At 50.5% G+C, this 16,377-nt stretch overlaps 1 protein-coding gene across 1 annotated transcript; it reads left to right on the top strand.

The window, feature by feature from the left end:
* Positions 1 to 1,675: 1,675 nt before the first annotated feature.
* ppm1da (protein phosphatase, Mg2+/Mn2+ dependent, 1Da) lies at positions 1,676 to 15,935 on the top strand. Its single transcript, XM_055657713.1, has 6 exons — positions 1,676 to 2,455; positions 9,930 to 10,176; positions 10,538 to 10,662; positions 12,821 to 13,011; positions 14,002 to 14,226; positions 15,256 to 15,935. Exons 1-6 carry the CDS (start codon positions 2,083 to 2,085, stop codon positions 15,661 to 15,663), a joined length of 1,569 nt encoding a protein of 522 aa, XP_055513688.1. The 5' UTR covers positions 1,676 to 2,082; the 3' UTR covers positions 15,664 to 15,935.
* Positions 15,936 to 16,377: the final 442 nt, after the last annotated feature.

Below are 16,377 nucleotides of genomic sequence, written 5' to 3'. Positions count from 1 at the left end.
CCCTTCCTGATTGACAGGAGAGGAGACCAAACTGCGTGGCGGTAACTGACACCAATCTGCGCATGCGCGGTTTATACGATTTTTAAACCTTAATAACTTTTACAATATACCATCGATCGGAACAAAACTTGTTGCACTTGAGCACAGGAGAATGGTAAGGTGGCAAAAAAGGTAGCGCTATCGTGTACTGTTTCTGCGCAAATAGAAAAACTACTCAAACCGGAAAAGCACAAGATCAGAGTTTTAGTTATGTATAGATAGATAGATAGATGGATGGATGGATGGATTCAGCACCAAGGGCGGCACAGTGGCACAGCTGGTAGAGCCTCTGCCTCACAGCACCAGAGACCCGGCTTCGATTCTGAATTCAGCTGTTTCTGTGGAGTTTGCATCTTCTCCCTGTTACTGCATGAGTTTCCTCTGGGTACTCCAGTTTTCATCACAAAGACCTGGGTTTATCGGTTAATTGGCCTCTATAAATTGCCCCAAGTGTGTCAGGAGTGGATGAGAAAGTTGAATAACATTGAACTAATGTGAACAGTTGATTGATGGTTGGCATAGACTTGGTGGGCGGAAGGGCCTGTTTCTATGCTATATCTTTCAATCTCTTCAATCAATCAAATGGATTGAGCACTAACTCCCAGTGAGTCACCCCACATGTGTCAGGTTAGTCTTGGCTTAGCATTAATGGTGTTGGAAAACTGTTATAAAATAATTGAATGGTTAGAAAATAACACACATCTGTCCTGGCAACCCACTCCAGAGGCTCTCTTGTTCCACACCCGGCCCTTACTCTGTGGCAATTTTTTCTTTGCCACATACTAATCCAATTCACTCGTTATAGCCACAATGGAACCTACCTCCACCACATCTTCAGATTCCAACTGCATGCTGAGTAAACAAAGTTTTCCTCATTAAAAAAAAACCCAAAGTGTTGGAATAACTCAGCCAGAGAAGGCCAGAGATGAAAAGGCAAATCATGCAAGGCAAATCATGCGAGACAAAAGGATTGAAGAGTTGTGAAACCTGCGGAAGGAATGCAAGTGGAAGGGGAGGGGAAAGAAAAAGATTGGTGAGAGTTTAGGTGGGGCACAGGGGGAGGAATGAAAAGTTGTTACCTAAACTTGGAGAATTCAATGTTTTGCCATTGGGATTTAAACTGCTTCAGTGGAATATGAGGTGCTGTTCCTCCAGTCTGTGTGTGGCCTCACTCTGGCAATGGAGGAGGCCCAAGACAGAAAGTTCAGTAAGGTAATGAGAAGGGAAGTTACAATAGTGAGCAACAGGAAGATCCAATGTGCACTGGTGGATCAAGCGCAAGTGTTCAGCGAAACTGTCGCTGAGTCTATGCTTGGTCTCACAGATGTACTGGAGGGCACATCAGGAACACCAGATGCAGTAGATGAGGTTAGATGAGGTGCACGTGCTTTTCCACAATGGGAGCCTTGCCTATTCTCAAAAACCAGGGGTGGAAGATGATGAGATCCCAGGATGTCATAGGAGAAGGGAGATGTCCATTGAACCAGACACCATCCCATGTGAGACAACGTAATCAAGCCGGTTTACGATGACGTACCAACAAGGGGTGGGGATGCAAGACGTTCGGCTGTGTGCCATGATGTGGCGTGGTCAATGAGGGTGATCAAACTGGGAATGGGCCCTCTCTTTGCCCTGTTTGTGACTTATCGGCAGGACTTATGGCGATGACGCAGAAACAAGGGATGGTGATGCAATGCATTTACCCTTGTGCGTTGCTATGACACGTTCACTCAGGGCACGATGGCCGTTGGGTTTGACTGGGGACAGGCCCTCTCTTTGCCCCACAGCGCCTGTGCGTGATGACGCAATCAAACCGATCACCATGACTTTTTGCGTCATCGTTGACGCAATGCGACGTAATGCATTGGCCTTGCGCGATGATGTAGCAACAAGTGATGGTGATGTAATACGTTGCCTCTGCGCGATGGCGTAAACAAGGGATGGTGATGTAATGCGCTGCCTCTGCGTGATGATGCGCTGTACGCGCTGACGTTTCGGGCATGCCCAAACACCCCTGGAGGTAAACAATACCCGGCGGCGGCGATGGCGGCTCACAGCCTTTTCTCGCTGCGGGTCAGTGTTCATTCCGACCAGGGTGGTAGGAAATACATGGAGGATGTGACCCAGGTGGTGATCGAACCCGAGCCGGGGCCCAGGGAGGCCGAGAGCGCCGGCGAGGAGGAGGAAGCGGAGGAGGAGGGCGACGGCGAGCAGGGCCCGAAGCCCCGGCCCGGAGTGGCCTTCTTCGCCGTGTTTGACGGTCACGGCGGGCGGGAGGCAGCGGTCTTCGCCCGCGACAACCTGTGGAAGTGCATCAAGAAGCAGCGCGGGTTTCTGTCGGAAGATCCCGAGGAATTCCGTGGCGCCATACGTAAAGGATTCATCGCCTGTCATTACGCCATGTGGAAGAAGCTCCGTGAGTGGCAGGGATCAGGGCAGATGATGGGGGTACTGGCCGGCGGACAGGGTATGGACGGCCGTGGTGGCAGGGAACGGAGAACCGGGATCAGTAGGTGGCACGGCCTGGGAACGCAGGCCGCTGGTACAGGCTGCCGTACTGGTTGTTTGCTTGGTATCTGATTAACCTCTGAGCCGATCTGGGCGCCTTAAGGCAGATAGGTGATGTGAGTATAGGAGAATGTTGGAGATATTTTGAAAATAAAGCCTATAAGTAGTTCAGTTCGCTGGATGCTTCGGGGAGGATAATTTCAACGTTTGTCGTCAGCTGTTAGGAGCTCGAGAGCGGCCGGCGTGTGCTTGTCCTTTTGAATTAACAACCTTCAGGCATGAACTCTGCTCAGGCGGCGTTTGACGCAAGGCCTGCCTGCTTGCCCACCACACCTAATTTCTGACAATGATTCGCAGTCGGAAAGGACGCTCTATTCAAATGTAGCGGTTGGTTTCCAAGGCGCCAAAGCTTACAAAACGGCGGCGAAATGAAATTAAGCTTCCCGAACTCAGACCCTACAGTGATTATATTTCAATAATTTGTTTATCGTTTAAAATATATATAAAACCCTATATGTAGCTTGTTGGAGACTCATGTTGGAGGAAGAGGGACGGCATGTAGGAAGGAACTGCAGATGCTGGTTTAAACCGAAGACAGACAGAAGATAAAACGGGAGTTACTCAGCGGGTCAGACAGCATCTGTGGAGAAAATGAATGTGTGACTTTTCGGGCCGAGACCCCTCTTCAGTACCTGTTTCTGTGCCGTATCTCTCTCAAAAAAAGAACTGTCTGTCTTGGGGGGGGGGGGGGGGGGGCGTGTTGAATTAATTTGATATAAATATGGGGGTACGGTTGCAGAGCTTTGGATTGTGGTAGGGCTGAAGGTGTGGAGGGGTAGGGATGTCTTGGAGTGGGATAGCCAGGCTAACACTGACTGCAGCCCCGCAACTCGTTACATTTCCAATGGAACCCTGAGACACCTTCAAACCCCGTGGGCGGGGACGTGGTGCCGTGACTGACAGCGAGTCCAACCAATGGGTGGGCGCGTCGAGGGAGGGGCGGTGGGCCTCGTGGTCCAATTGGGCTGCGCGCGGTGACGTAATGGCGTGCGGGTTCGATGCCGCTGCTAGGCGACGGCGGGTTGCAACAGTTGAGGGGGGAATCCCGGTCCCAGGGAGTCCCCTCTCCCGGGACTGACCTTCCTCTGGCCAAAGAGTGAGAGGCTGGGACTGTTTTCCCTGCAGCAATGGAGACTGAGGGATGGATGGGTCTCGACCCAAAACGTCACCCATTCCTTCTCTCCAGAGGTGCTGCCTGTCCCGCTGAGTTACTCCAGCATTTTGTGTCTAGCATCTCAGTGATGGGCACGTGAGAGACTGCAGATGCTGAAATCCCGGCATCAAAACACCAAGTCCTGGAGAAACTCGGCGGGCCAGGCAGCATCTGTGGAGAGAATGGACATCTGATAGAAACATAGAAAATATGTACAGTTGTATGCCATTCGGCCCTTTGAGCCAGCACTGCCATTCAATATGATCATGGCTGATCTTCCAGAATCAGTACCCTGTTCCCATTTCCCCATATTCCCTGATTCCGTTTTAACCCTAAAAGTTATATCTAACTCTCTCTTGAATACATCCAGTGAATTGGCCTCCACTGCCTTCTGTGGCAGATAATGCCACAGATTCACAACTCTCAAGCTGAAAACGTTTTTCCTCATCTCAGTCCTAAATGGCCTACCCCTTATTCTTAAACTGTGACCCCTGGTTCTGGACTCCCCCAACATTTTTCTTGCATCTACCCTTAAGAATGTTATAGAAACATAGAAATTAGGTGCAGGAGTAGGCCATTCGGCCCTTCGAGCCTGCACCACCATTCAATATGATCATGGCTGATCATCCAACTCAGTATCCCGTACCTGCCTTCTCTCCATACCCCCTGCTCCCCTTAGCCACAAGTGCCACATCTAACTCCCTCTTAAATATAGCCAATGAACTGGCCTCAACTACCCTCTGTGGCAGAGAGTTCCAGAGATTCACCACTCTCTGTGTGAAAAAAGTTCTTCTCATCTCGGTTTTAAAGGATTTCCCCCTTATCCTTAAGCTGTGACCTGGACTTCCCTAACATCGGGAACAATCTTCCTGCATCTAGCCTGTCCAACCCCTTAAGAATTTTGTAAGTTTCTATAAGATCCCCTCTCAATCTCCTAAATTCTAGAGAGTATAAACCAAGTGTATCCAGTCTTTCTTCATAAGACAGTCCTGACATCCCAGGAATCAGTCTGGTGAACCGTCTCTGCACTCTCTCTATGGCAATAATGTCCTTCCTCAGATTTGGAGACCAAAACTGTACGCAATACTCCAGGTGTGGTCTCACTAAGACCCTGTACAACTGCAGTAGAACCTCCCTGCTCCTATACTCAAATCCTTTTGCAATGAAAGCTAACATACGATTCGCTTTCTTTACTGCCTGCTGCACCTGCATGCCTACCTTCAATGACTGGTGTACCATGACACCCAGGTCTCGCTGCATCTCCCCCTTTCCCAATCGAGCCACCATTTAGATAATAGTCTGCTTTCCTGTTTTTTGCCACCAAAATGGATAACCTCACTTTTCCACATTATACTGCATCTGCCAAACCGTTTGCCCACTCACCCAGCCTATCCAAGTCACCTTGCAGTCTCCTAGCATCCTCCTCACAGCTAACACTGCCCCCCAGCTTAGTGTCATCCGCAAAACTTGGAGATATTGCCTTCAATTCCCTCATCCAGATCATAATATATATTGTAAATAGCTGGGGTCCCAGCACTGAGCCTTGCGGTACCCCACTAGTCACTGCCTGCCATTGTGAAAAGGACCCGTTTACTCCTACTCTTATGTTTTTATAAGATCCCCTTTTTATAAGATTTACAGTGCCCATTGATGCTCTCTGACCAGCTGAGTGCTTCTGGCATCTTGTGTTTTGCCCAAGATTCCAGCATCTGCTGTATTTCTGTCCCGCAGGGATGACTGTGTTGAGCTGTAACCAATCATGAGAAGTACAGATAAGGTAGATGGTCGCAGTGTTTTCTCCAGGGCAGGGTGTACTAAAACTAGAAGGGTTAGATTTAAGGTGAAAGGAAGAGATTTAAAAAGAAACATGAGGGGTAACATTTTCACAGAGAAAAAGTGATGGCAAGTGGAACAAGCTGCTCGTGGGGGTGGTAGTTCAAGATGCAGTTCAATGTTTTAAAGACATTTGGATAGGTGCATAGATTAGAAAGGTTTAAAGGGATGTGGGCCAAACACAGGGATAAGTCCAGGCAATGAACAAGTTGGACAGAAGACGTGTAAATCTATGTTAGTAAATCTATGACAATGCTATTAAAATTAAGGAACAAGGCAATAAGATTCAATCCAGGGAATTGAGAGTTCTGGACAGGGTGAACAGGAAGGACCTGTTATGCTGGCAGAGAGAACACCAACCAGCATGACTGTAAACATCTGACAATCGTTAGTGGTGCAGATGGAAATCTTCAGCAGGTTTACAAGGTGCATGGATGAACATATGAAGGACATCAGTAGCAAGGTTGCATTCCAGAAGTTGTGAGGTGGAATTTAAATCAACTATAGAAATGGGTGGAGAAATAGCAGAGAAATTAATCCAAACAAATGTGAGGAGTTGTACATTGGTATGTTAAATGAAAGAGGAAATTATACAATTATTGGCAAGATGATATACAGCTTTGATGAAAGGTGAAAACTTGGGGTCAAAGTCCATAGCTCCCTGAAGGTAGCAACATATGTAGATAGAGTGGTAAGCAAGTTGTATGGCATGCTTGCCTTCATTGGTGACGTAATTGAGTCAGGAAGTTTGGTCATAGTTGCGCAGATGTGAAGGCTTTGGAGGGGGTGCCGAATAGGTTTATCAGAAAGCTGTCTAGATTTGCCGATATCAGCCATATGCTGAAGTTGGATTGTTTTTGTTATATTCCGGACGGCAGAATAAAGAACAAGACTTACACACTGGATCACGAGAGAGAGATTTATTACCCAACATTCCCTGCTTATATTGAACACTAACTCATTAACATAGACATGAATATGTATGAATACATTACACTGCTCTCCTTTTTTTAAGTATTAAATCTAAGTACTCAGTTACAATTTTGTTGCTGTGATACTTGATTGAAACCAGTATTTATTTTACATATTTACACATTTTCGTTTTACTTGTGCAGTGAATTATTTAATTTACAAACCTAATCTGACATGGGGTGGAAAACCGGGGGGGGGGGGGGGGGGGGGGGGGGGGGGGGGGGGGGGGGGGGGGGGGGGGCAGAGGGGACACGCCCCCCCCCCTCCCCCCATGTTTTGAGAGGTGGGGGACATCCCCCCCAAGTTTTTGTAATCCGGATTTTAAAACCCGGTGAAATCTCCGCTTTCCGTGAGAGAGTGGGGGTGGGACTGATGATCGAGGGCGCCGATTGGACGAGAGAGACGTCAGTCAGCAGGCAATGGTCAGGAATCAGATGGGCCAGCGCAGAGAAATAGTGCTAAACCCAGCTAACTCTGCCTGTCCCGCCAGGTGAGCTTCCTGGACTTGCGGGAAATATGGCCAGCGCGGAGAAGCAGCGCTGGTATTTCGTCAGTCCAGACAGGGCTGTAGTTAACCCGGTGAGACAGGCAGAGTTGAGCTGCATTTAGTGCTGGATTGAGCCTCCGAAGCCTCGTGTGAGTGTGCACCAAGAAATTGTATTCCCCGTTCCCTCCATGTTTTGATAGCGAGTTCCGCTCTTGAATCTGACTACTGGTTTACGGATCCTGCCTGATCGCCTAACAGTAACAGGTGTAACAGGTTTTGGTGTTGACTCGACTGCAGGCTTGTTCGGCTCTGTTTTAGTACCCTAACATTGACCAGAGGAATCTGTTCTTTGTCTGTACTAACTGAACTCTGTGTTTCAATCACAATGGTCTCTTCCAACTCGCTTTCAGATAAAAACTCAGGGACTAGGATTTCATGCTCAGTTTTTGGTTCATCTTTGGCTGGAATCATTTGATGAACATGAACACTTTTGATCCTATCTCCAACGTCAATTAAGTATCTTTTTGTTCCACACACTTCCACTATTTTCCCAACGTCCCATTTGTCACGACTGGACTTGTTGGGAGGACTGAGAACATGAACTTGCTCATCTGGATTGAAGTTCCTCCTTTTTGTGGGAGTCAAAATGGCGTTTTTGACAACTGTTTTTGCGCAACTCTCAAGGCCAAATTTGGTTGAGCTAGACTTAGGCGTATTCTTAGCCTTCTCTTCATCAACAGTTCTGAGGTGAGTAACCCGTTGCGTGTTGTGTGGTTCTGTACTTCAGCAAGAAACTAGCCAAACGATGTTTCATGCTGAGCTTTGAACTACCCTGCAAAACCTGTTTCTTGAGAGCATCTTTGACAACTCTAACAGATCTTTCCGCCGCCCCGTTAGAGGCTGGATGGTATGGGGGAACAGGTGTGTGTTTTACACCATTCCATTGCATGGACTCTTTAAACTGTTCTGAATGAAACTGAGGCCCATTATCAGAAACAAGTTCTTCCAGTAAACCATGGCATGCAAACATTTATCTCAACTCATCTATGGTACACTCAATAGTAGTGCTTGACCCCTTTAAGAGTTTTTTTTTGGATAGGCACATGGATATGCAGGGAATGGAGGGATATGATGGATCACATGCAGTCAGAGGAGATTAGTTTAACTTGGCATCATGTTCGGCGGGGACATTGTGGACTGACGGGTCTGTTCCTGTGTTGTGCTGTTCTTTGTAATGTAAACCTCTGCTTTTGACTGCCATGTACAGGCTGGATCGAGTGGTCTGGTGAATGTCCATGAATCTGTGAATGAGATTTCTGCAGTACGGTCATTGTTGTAGGCCAGCAGTATGGCCATTGTTGCACACAGCAAGGTATAGATTGTGATCTGTGGTAATGTTTTAGAAATTGAAGATAAATATTGGGAAGAATTTATGTATCATGTGAACTTTTTTGTGTAGATGGAGAATCTTTGATCACCTTTCTGGGTGGGTTTCAATAGTGTGACGTGATGAGCCAGCCAAGTTGTCTGGGCAGCAATGGGTAATGACTAGATATTTGTGCCTCAAGGATGAGTTTATAGAACATTTCAGAAACTTCAAACCAGCTTTTGCACTCCAGATTTATTTACATAACTGAATATGAATATTCCTGTTGCCAAGGATGGATTTGAACTTGTTTATTCTGGGACGTCAAGGTTTCTAGGTTGTAACAAAGTCACTCTTGCCTCCTCATTTTGTAGAGAAGGTTGATTGGAATTCAGTGGAGGATTTGAAGCTGGAGGAAGTCCCGATGGGCTCCTGGGCCCTGCCAACAAAAATGAATAAGGATATATTTCCAAGTCATCAGCTTGACTGTGTTGTCTTAATTGAAAAAGTCGTTGGTTTGAGAGATGTTGTCAAAGCAACTGGGTTGACATAGTCGTGCAGCTGGTAGAACCGCTACCGTGCAGCGTCAGAGACTGTGTTTTGGTCCAGATCTTGATTGCTGTGTAGAGTTTGAATATTTTCTCTGTTCGTTCGCTCGTGTGTCAGACAACGTATAGCTCGCTGTTGGCTTCTGTCGTCGTCCAATATGTTGACAGAATTGGTCGCCTGATGCGTCACAGAGTGCACCGTGTCGTCGCTTCCGGGGATCGCCACGAGGAGGCTTCTGTCATGATCCCCATTTTCTCTGTGACCAAGTGGATTTCCTCTGGTTTTCTTCCATATTCCTAGGGTGTGTGGCTTTGTGTCTACTAACATGAAGGGAGTGGATGCGAAAATGGGATAAGATAGAACTGGTGTGAACGGGTGATCAATGGTCGGAGTGGATCTGATAAGTTGGAGGGCCCGTTTGAGAGCCCAAAGATGCCGAATCTTTGTAGATGGTATGCAATGCAGTTATTGTGCACAGTGGTGGAGGCTGCGAATGTTCAGGTAGTTGATGGGGTGCAGGTTAGATGGTTCTGAGCTTTTATTGAACCTCCACTCAGGAGGTTAGTAAAGATTTACCTAAAATAATTTCCTAAAAATGTGTGGAATGACCAGGGAGGACTGGATTTGAAGGCTTCAGAATGAAGTGGTCTGTAATAAATGAGTATATGCTGGCTCATAACAGGGAATGTGGGTTTAAGATGATTATCACGGTGGAAATATGAAAGTACTGATGTAGAACTTTCAAGACTACTTTACCCAGAGAGAGATGATGGTTGTGTGACAATTGGGGGGAGTGTGGGGGGTGTCTGTCACTGTATAACACTGGGGTGCAGTACTGGTGGGGACGGTGTGTCACTGTATAACACTGGGGTGCAGTACTGGTGGGGACGGGTCTTTTATTTCATTATCTCCACTCCTCATTCATGACTCACCCCCACTCTCTCTTTCTCCCCCACCCACAGCTGATTGGCCGAAGACATTGACTGGGCTGCCCAGCACGTCCGGCACAACCGCCAGCGTGGTCATCATTTGCCGGGACAAGATGTACGTGGCTCACGTGGGCGACTCTGGCGTGGTGCTGGGTGCACAGGACAGTCCCGGCCCGGGTCAAACTCAGAGCCCGGGCACCATGCAGGCACTGGAGGTGACGCAGGACCACAAGCCGGAGCTCCCCAAGGAGAAGGAGCGGATTGAGGGGCTCGGCGGGAGGTAACTCCGGGCTGCCTGTGGGTGGGAGAGAGGGGCTGGCATGGATGTGCAGAGATAGACATTTGGGCTGACGTGGGATCTCCTTCCTTTCTCAGGAGTCCCACCCTCTCCTCCAAATGCTTATCTCTTGATTCATTCCCCCCCCCCCCCCCCCCCCCCCCCCCCCCCCCCCCCCCCCCCCCCTCCTCATCTCCCCACTATCCCAGCCCATGTCATTTCTTCCCACCCCAACCCCCGTTCCCTCTCGTTCTCTCGCTCCCCACATCACCTGCTCGACCCCACCCACATCACCTCCTCGGCCGGCTGCTGTTGCGTTGTCATTGCGTGTCCAGTGTTTAACGCACCTGTTCCCTCTCCGCAGCGTCATCAACAAGTCGGGAGTGAACCGCGTGGTCTGGAAGAGGCCGCGACTGACCCACAACGGGCCGGTGCGCCGGAGCACCGTCATCGACCAGATCCCCTTCCTGGCAGTGGCCAGGGCCCTGGGTAAGTTGCTGGGCGAGGGGGTTACAGGGGAGGGGAGGAGATGGTGATCGGGATGAGAAATTTGGGCAATAGCCTGCCAGCTGTTACCCCATTCCCTCTTGTGCATAGACCCGGATGGCACCTGCAAGTGACTTTGGGGTCCTGCGTATGCAGCGCAGGAGCAGGCCTTTTGGCCCATTATGTCTGTGCTGGCTCTTTGTATCTTGCTACATCATTCCCATTTACCTGCATGTGCAGTGGTGTGATGACTCTCTTCTGTCCCTGAACAGCTGCCTGGCTTAGGGGGTGGGAGAGCCGCCAATCCTTTGTGGGAGTTGTGGGGGGCAGGGTCTTGGCCTGCGGCTGGCCCACCTCCTCTACCCCCCACCACCACTACAATTCCTGTCTGGGAGTCCTGACTGCACTGTGGCCCATGCTACTCCCTGGTGGCCATTCAGTGCTGACCAGCGTCTCGGACCCAGCCCACTCTGGCCCTCCTGTGGCAGCAGCCAGAACAGCAGTTCACTGCCTCCTGTCCGGTTCATGCGTCCGGATTTGACCAACTGATTTAGGATTTTGTTTTAATTCCATGTTAGCAAATAAAAGTGGAGGCACTCATGTTGATCAACTTTAGAAACGGGGATGGAAATGGCTGATGGAGTTTAATCTGAGCAAGTTACATTTGGGAGATTGACTGTAAGGGGAAGATATACAGTTATTGGCAAGACCTTTAACAGCACTGATGTACAGAGTAGTATTCAATAGCTCTATAAAAGTAGCAACACCAGTAGATACGGTGATTAAGGAGGCCAATGGTATGCATACCTTCATTGGTTGGGGGATTGAGGGATGGGAGAGAGAGAGGGGCTGTCGTGGATGTGGCATAAGAGTCAGGAAGTCATGATGCAGCTTTATTGGACTTTGGTTAGGCTGCATTTGTAGTATTGTGTGGATTTCTGGTCACTCCATTACAGGTAGGATGTAGAGGATTTGGAGAGAGTGCAGGAGAGGTTTACCAGAATGCTGCCTGGATTAGAGGGTATCAGCTACAAGGAGAGGTCGGACAGACATGGGTTGTTTTTTTCTGGAGCGCCAGAGACTGAGGGGAGAGCTGACAGAAGTATATAAAATGATGTGAGGCACAGATAGGTTACACAGTCAGAACCGTTTCCCCAAATGTCAAAGACTAGATGGGCACTTGGAATGCAATGGCAGGGGTGGTGGTGGAGGCAGATACGATTGTGGCATATGGATATGCTGGGAATGGAGATAATTGATCATGTGCAGACACGAGGGTTTAGTTTATTATGGCATTATGTTTGGCATAGACATCTTAGGTCGAAGGGCCTGTTCCTGTGCTGCACTGTTTACCTTCATGTCTCTTGCCCCAGAGCCAGGAATCTGCCAGTTTAACTCCCACTCTGGTAGCACTGATGAGATGTCGTACTGCGTGAGACACTGTCTTTTCAGTGAGACAAGCAGTGGGGCTTATACTCACCACCTCCCAAGTGAGTTACTTTCATAGTAGGGTTGGACATCTCATGCAAACAAATGCTCGAGTCCTTGCCGACTAAAACCAGATGCGATTTTTAACAATGGGTCATGAGGATTAAATGCTAACTCTGGCCTCTGCCCCTATTCCCCTCTTTATCTCACCTCTTAAAACCAACCCCCATGTGTCAGTGTCTGCTGCGCGACTTGTTTGATCCTGCAATGCTCTCGTCATAAACTGCTCTCCGACCCCTAGTTCTGTCACCAGCAGGATTTTAGCACCTGGTCTTTCAATTTCTTCACCCAAATCAGTGCGTAATTTGGAATAAGGCTGATGGCCTGGCACCACTCTCTGTGACACACCGCCTGTTATGCCCTGCCGAGCAGAAAGAGACCCATCCATGCCCACTTTCTGTCTCCTGCCAGCCAGCCGCCCGTGAATTTGGGAGAGGTGGGCTGAGCTTTTGATGGGTGGGGCTGTGCCCTCGTAAGCAGAGAGTCGCTCGCCTGGACTGTCATGGTTCAACGATAATGTGCAGGGAAAGTTATTTTTACATCGAGAGTAGGCGACTTGAACCAGTGGTGGTGGTGGTGGAGGCCGATACGATAGTGGTGTTTTAAGAGGCTTTGAGATAGGCACAAGAATATGGAGGGATAGGGATCATTAACATCCCACCGTTTCTCTCAGGGGATCTGTGGAGCTACGACTTCTACAGCGGTGAGTTTGTGGTCTCGCCGGAGCCGGACACGAGCGTTCACACCATCAACTGCCAAGACCACAAGTACATCATCCTGGGCAGCGACGGGCTGTGGAACATGATCTCCGCCCAGGACGCCGTCAGCATCTGCCACGACAACGAGGACAGGCAGCGACTACTGGTGAGAAGTTGGGGGCCCCCTCTCATCCCCACCCTCCACCACGGAGCCCCCCACCTTCCATCTTAACCATGGACGTAAAAGGCAAGATGCAGTGGCAAGAATAGACAGGGTACCCTTCCAGTCCAATCAACCCTTCAAGACTCTGTTCTTGCATTATCCCCTGTCCTGATGTGGAGTCTCGACCCGAAATACGTCAATTCCTCCCCTCCCTTGCCCCACACACGCTGCTCGACCTGCTGAGGTCTTCCACTAGTTTGTTTGTTGAACAGCTAATTCTGTTATTTGGCAAAAAAGTTCCATTCCGAGGAAATATTGTGTTATAGAAATTGCATCATAAAAGCAAAGGGTGAAAGGTGGGGCGGGGGGAGGGGTCAGAGGGCAGAGAGTTTCAGACTCGCGATAAGTTATTTTCCCCGCAAGATTTTCAAAAGGCAATAAGGTTATTTTTATTCCCATAAACTAAAGATGGTGAGGCTGCAATGTTTAATAGAGTATCATTTCAAGCCTGCTTTAAGTCTGGTTGGACCTCAGCTGCCATGAATCAAATCTGGTTGGAGCAGAATTGGCATGGTTCAAGTTTGGTTGCACCAGAATTGGCATGGTTCAAGTTCGGTTGGACGAGAGTTGGCACGGTTCAGGTTTGGTTGGGCCGGAGTTGGCATGGTTCGGACCTTGTTGATCCGTATGGACCAGTGGCTGGGCTCCACCTACAGTGGTCATCAGAGTCAAGTCGGGAGTGTTTTATTGTCATGTCCCAGATAGAACAAATAAATTCTTATTTGCAGCAGCACAACAAAATATGTAAACATAGTACACTGTAAACAATATATAAAAAACGAGAGAGAGAAAAAAAAAGTTCTGTGTGTGTGTGTATATAAATATACACAGGCTGAGCTGTCGGTTCCCTTGGGGTTGGGTCAGCTGTGGGTGGATGGATGCTCGTCTTGCCTGGGTGGTCTCTAACCCTCTCTGCGTCTGTGTCCCTGACAGGAGGATGCGGGGCCGACGAGCGCCAGGCTGCTGGTGAGCCGGGCGCTGGGCCGGTGGCGGCAGCGCATGCTGCGGGCGGACAACACCAGCACCGTGGTGATCTGCATCGACCCGCCGGGTGGAGGGCGGCCCCCCTGCGCCGAGGAGTTGCGACTCAAGCTGGCTGGTGGCATCGCCCACCGCCTCGAGGAGTCCCGGCTGCAGCCGTCATCCCCTCCACTGAAGGTAGGTCGGGGGGGGGGACCCGCACCCACGCCGGAAACCTTCCGCCCGACCACTTCAACTGTCCAGACCCGATCCCGTCGCACTGCTCGCTAGAGGGCGGGGGTGGTGCCTTGATGCCACATAGTCCAGGGCTGCCCACTATCCAGCTGTACTGCACAGTGACAGACCGTTCGGCCCACCATGTCCATGCCAACAAAGTTGGTATCTGGGCCAGTCCTATTTGTCTGCATTTAGCCCATATCCCAGCTGCAGAGCAGCAGCTTCACTGTGCTAGAGGTTCGGTCCTGACCTTGGGTGCTGTCTGTGAGGAATTTGCATGTTCTCCTTGCGACTGCTGAGGCTTACTCTGGTTGCCAGGGATGTTGCCTGTTGCCCGAGTCCTGGTCAGGCCCCCTCGGCCGGACAGAGACATCTCCGGCCACTGATGCTCGGTGGTCAGGGCAGAAGTGGGGACCTGGCCGCAGGTTGGCGACAAGAGGCTGTGCCAGTGTCATGGGGAGAGGGGGTGAATAAGGCCCTTGCTGGGGCTGCCCACTGCTATTCCCAGCAACCGGGAATGGCTGGGGTCCTTGCCCATGGCGGCTCGGGTCCTCACCAGTTCCCGAATGTTCCTTGGCCCGCCTTGGTTCATTGTTGGGGATGGCTGGCGTTATCACTGGACCAGACAAACACCAATGGCTCAGCTGGTTGAGCTGCTGCCTCACAGCACCGAAGACCTGGGTTCAATACTGACCTCGGGTGCAGTTTGAGTGGAGTTTGCACGCTCTCCCTGTAACTGTGTGGGTTTCCTCGGGCATCATTCCATATTCCAGAGACGTGTGGTTTACAGGTTAATAGGCCTCTGTAAATCACTCCTAGTGTGTAGGGAGGGGCTGTTTCCAGGCTGTATCTATAAACTAAAACTAAACGAATCTGGGGCCGGCTGGAGTCATTGTTGGGGCCATGTTGGAGCCCACTGGAGTGCCGGATCTCCCTTACTTCCTCTGACTTTCTTTGTCCTCTTCTCCCCCCCCCCCCTTCCCACTGCAGGCCGCTGAACAGCTGTCTCCACCCTGGTTTTGCTCTGGCTTCGTCCCGGTGCTGGCAAGAAGAGAGGTGCGGCATGGCAGGAGCCCGCCGCCCGACGTTGCCGCGGCGACCGAGAACCGCGGGCGGGCGCAGTCCCCGGGTGGGGAGGGGGGGCGATCGCCCTGGGGCGGCTGGGGCAGGGCCGGCGGCGGGCTCAAGCGGACGTTGGAGGAGCTCAATGGGGACGCCCCCACCCCCGCCAAGAGACTGAAGGTGCGGGGAGGGAGGGGCAGCGGCAGCGAGAGCACGGGTACCCCCGCCCGTCGCAGGAACCCCGACAAGCAGGCTACGCGCAGGAGCCTGAGGGGTCAGCGGCGGCTGAGGAACTCACTGCTGCCCCCCCACAGGAAGACCATCTGCGTGTGTTGACAGCGGGTGGGGCTGAGGAGCGGGGGTGGGGGAGGGGAGGGAGCACGCCGGGGTCTCTGGAAACAAGTAAATAATTATTTCAAAATTCTGTAAAGAGAATCAAAAATGAGGCAGAGCAGGCCGACTCCGCCAGAGTGCTGTCTCTCGCGACCGTCTGCCGACTCGGTTGGGTAACGGGCGAGACTCCTGGGTCAGTCTTCCCTCTGCTCCTCTGGTCTGTTTCACCCTCCTTCTCTCCCTTTCTCCCCCCTCCCTCTGTTCAGCCCCCTTCTTCTCTCTCTCTCCCCCCCCCCCTCCCCGTCTCAGGACATTTACAAGACACATTAATTTGGACCTCCCTGTCCATTCCTGCTCTGTGTGTGTGTGTCTTTCTCTCTTTTTCTTTTTTTCCCTCTCTTTTTCTCTCTCTTGTCCTGGTGTAGCTCCCGGTTCCCTCCCACACCACTCCCAGCTGAGGCTGGAAGTGAGGATCGGGCTCCTCTGTTCATCATTGCTGTCGGTGTCTCTGGGAGTGTTTGATCCAGAGCTGAGTGCATTGGTTGCTCGCCCACGCTGGGTCCAGTCCTTCATCTGCGCTGTTGGTTGTCACAGCTGCCGCCCTCCTCCCTCCATTCCTCACCTCCCTCCATCGAGAACCCCAGCCTCTCATTTAATGAAGAATCTGTTTTAATCCCAGTTTGCTTTGCTTCTGTTTTAAACAAATGGTATTTGGGA

This window comes from Leucoraja erinacea, chromosome 28 (genome assembly GCF_028641065.1).
Source record: "Leucoraja erinacea ecotype New England chromosome 28, Leri_hhj_1, whole genome shotgun sequence".
NCBI lineage: Eukaryota > Metazoa > Chordata > Chondrichthyes > Rajiformes > Rajidae > Leucoraja > Leucoraja erinaceus.
Note: the sequence above shows the minus strand (reverse complement) of the source record. Positions and strands in the feature narration are given on the sequence as shown.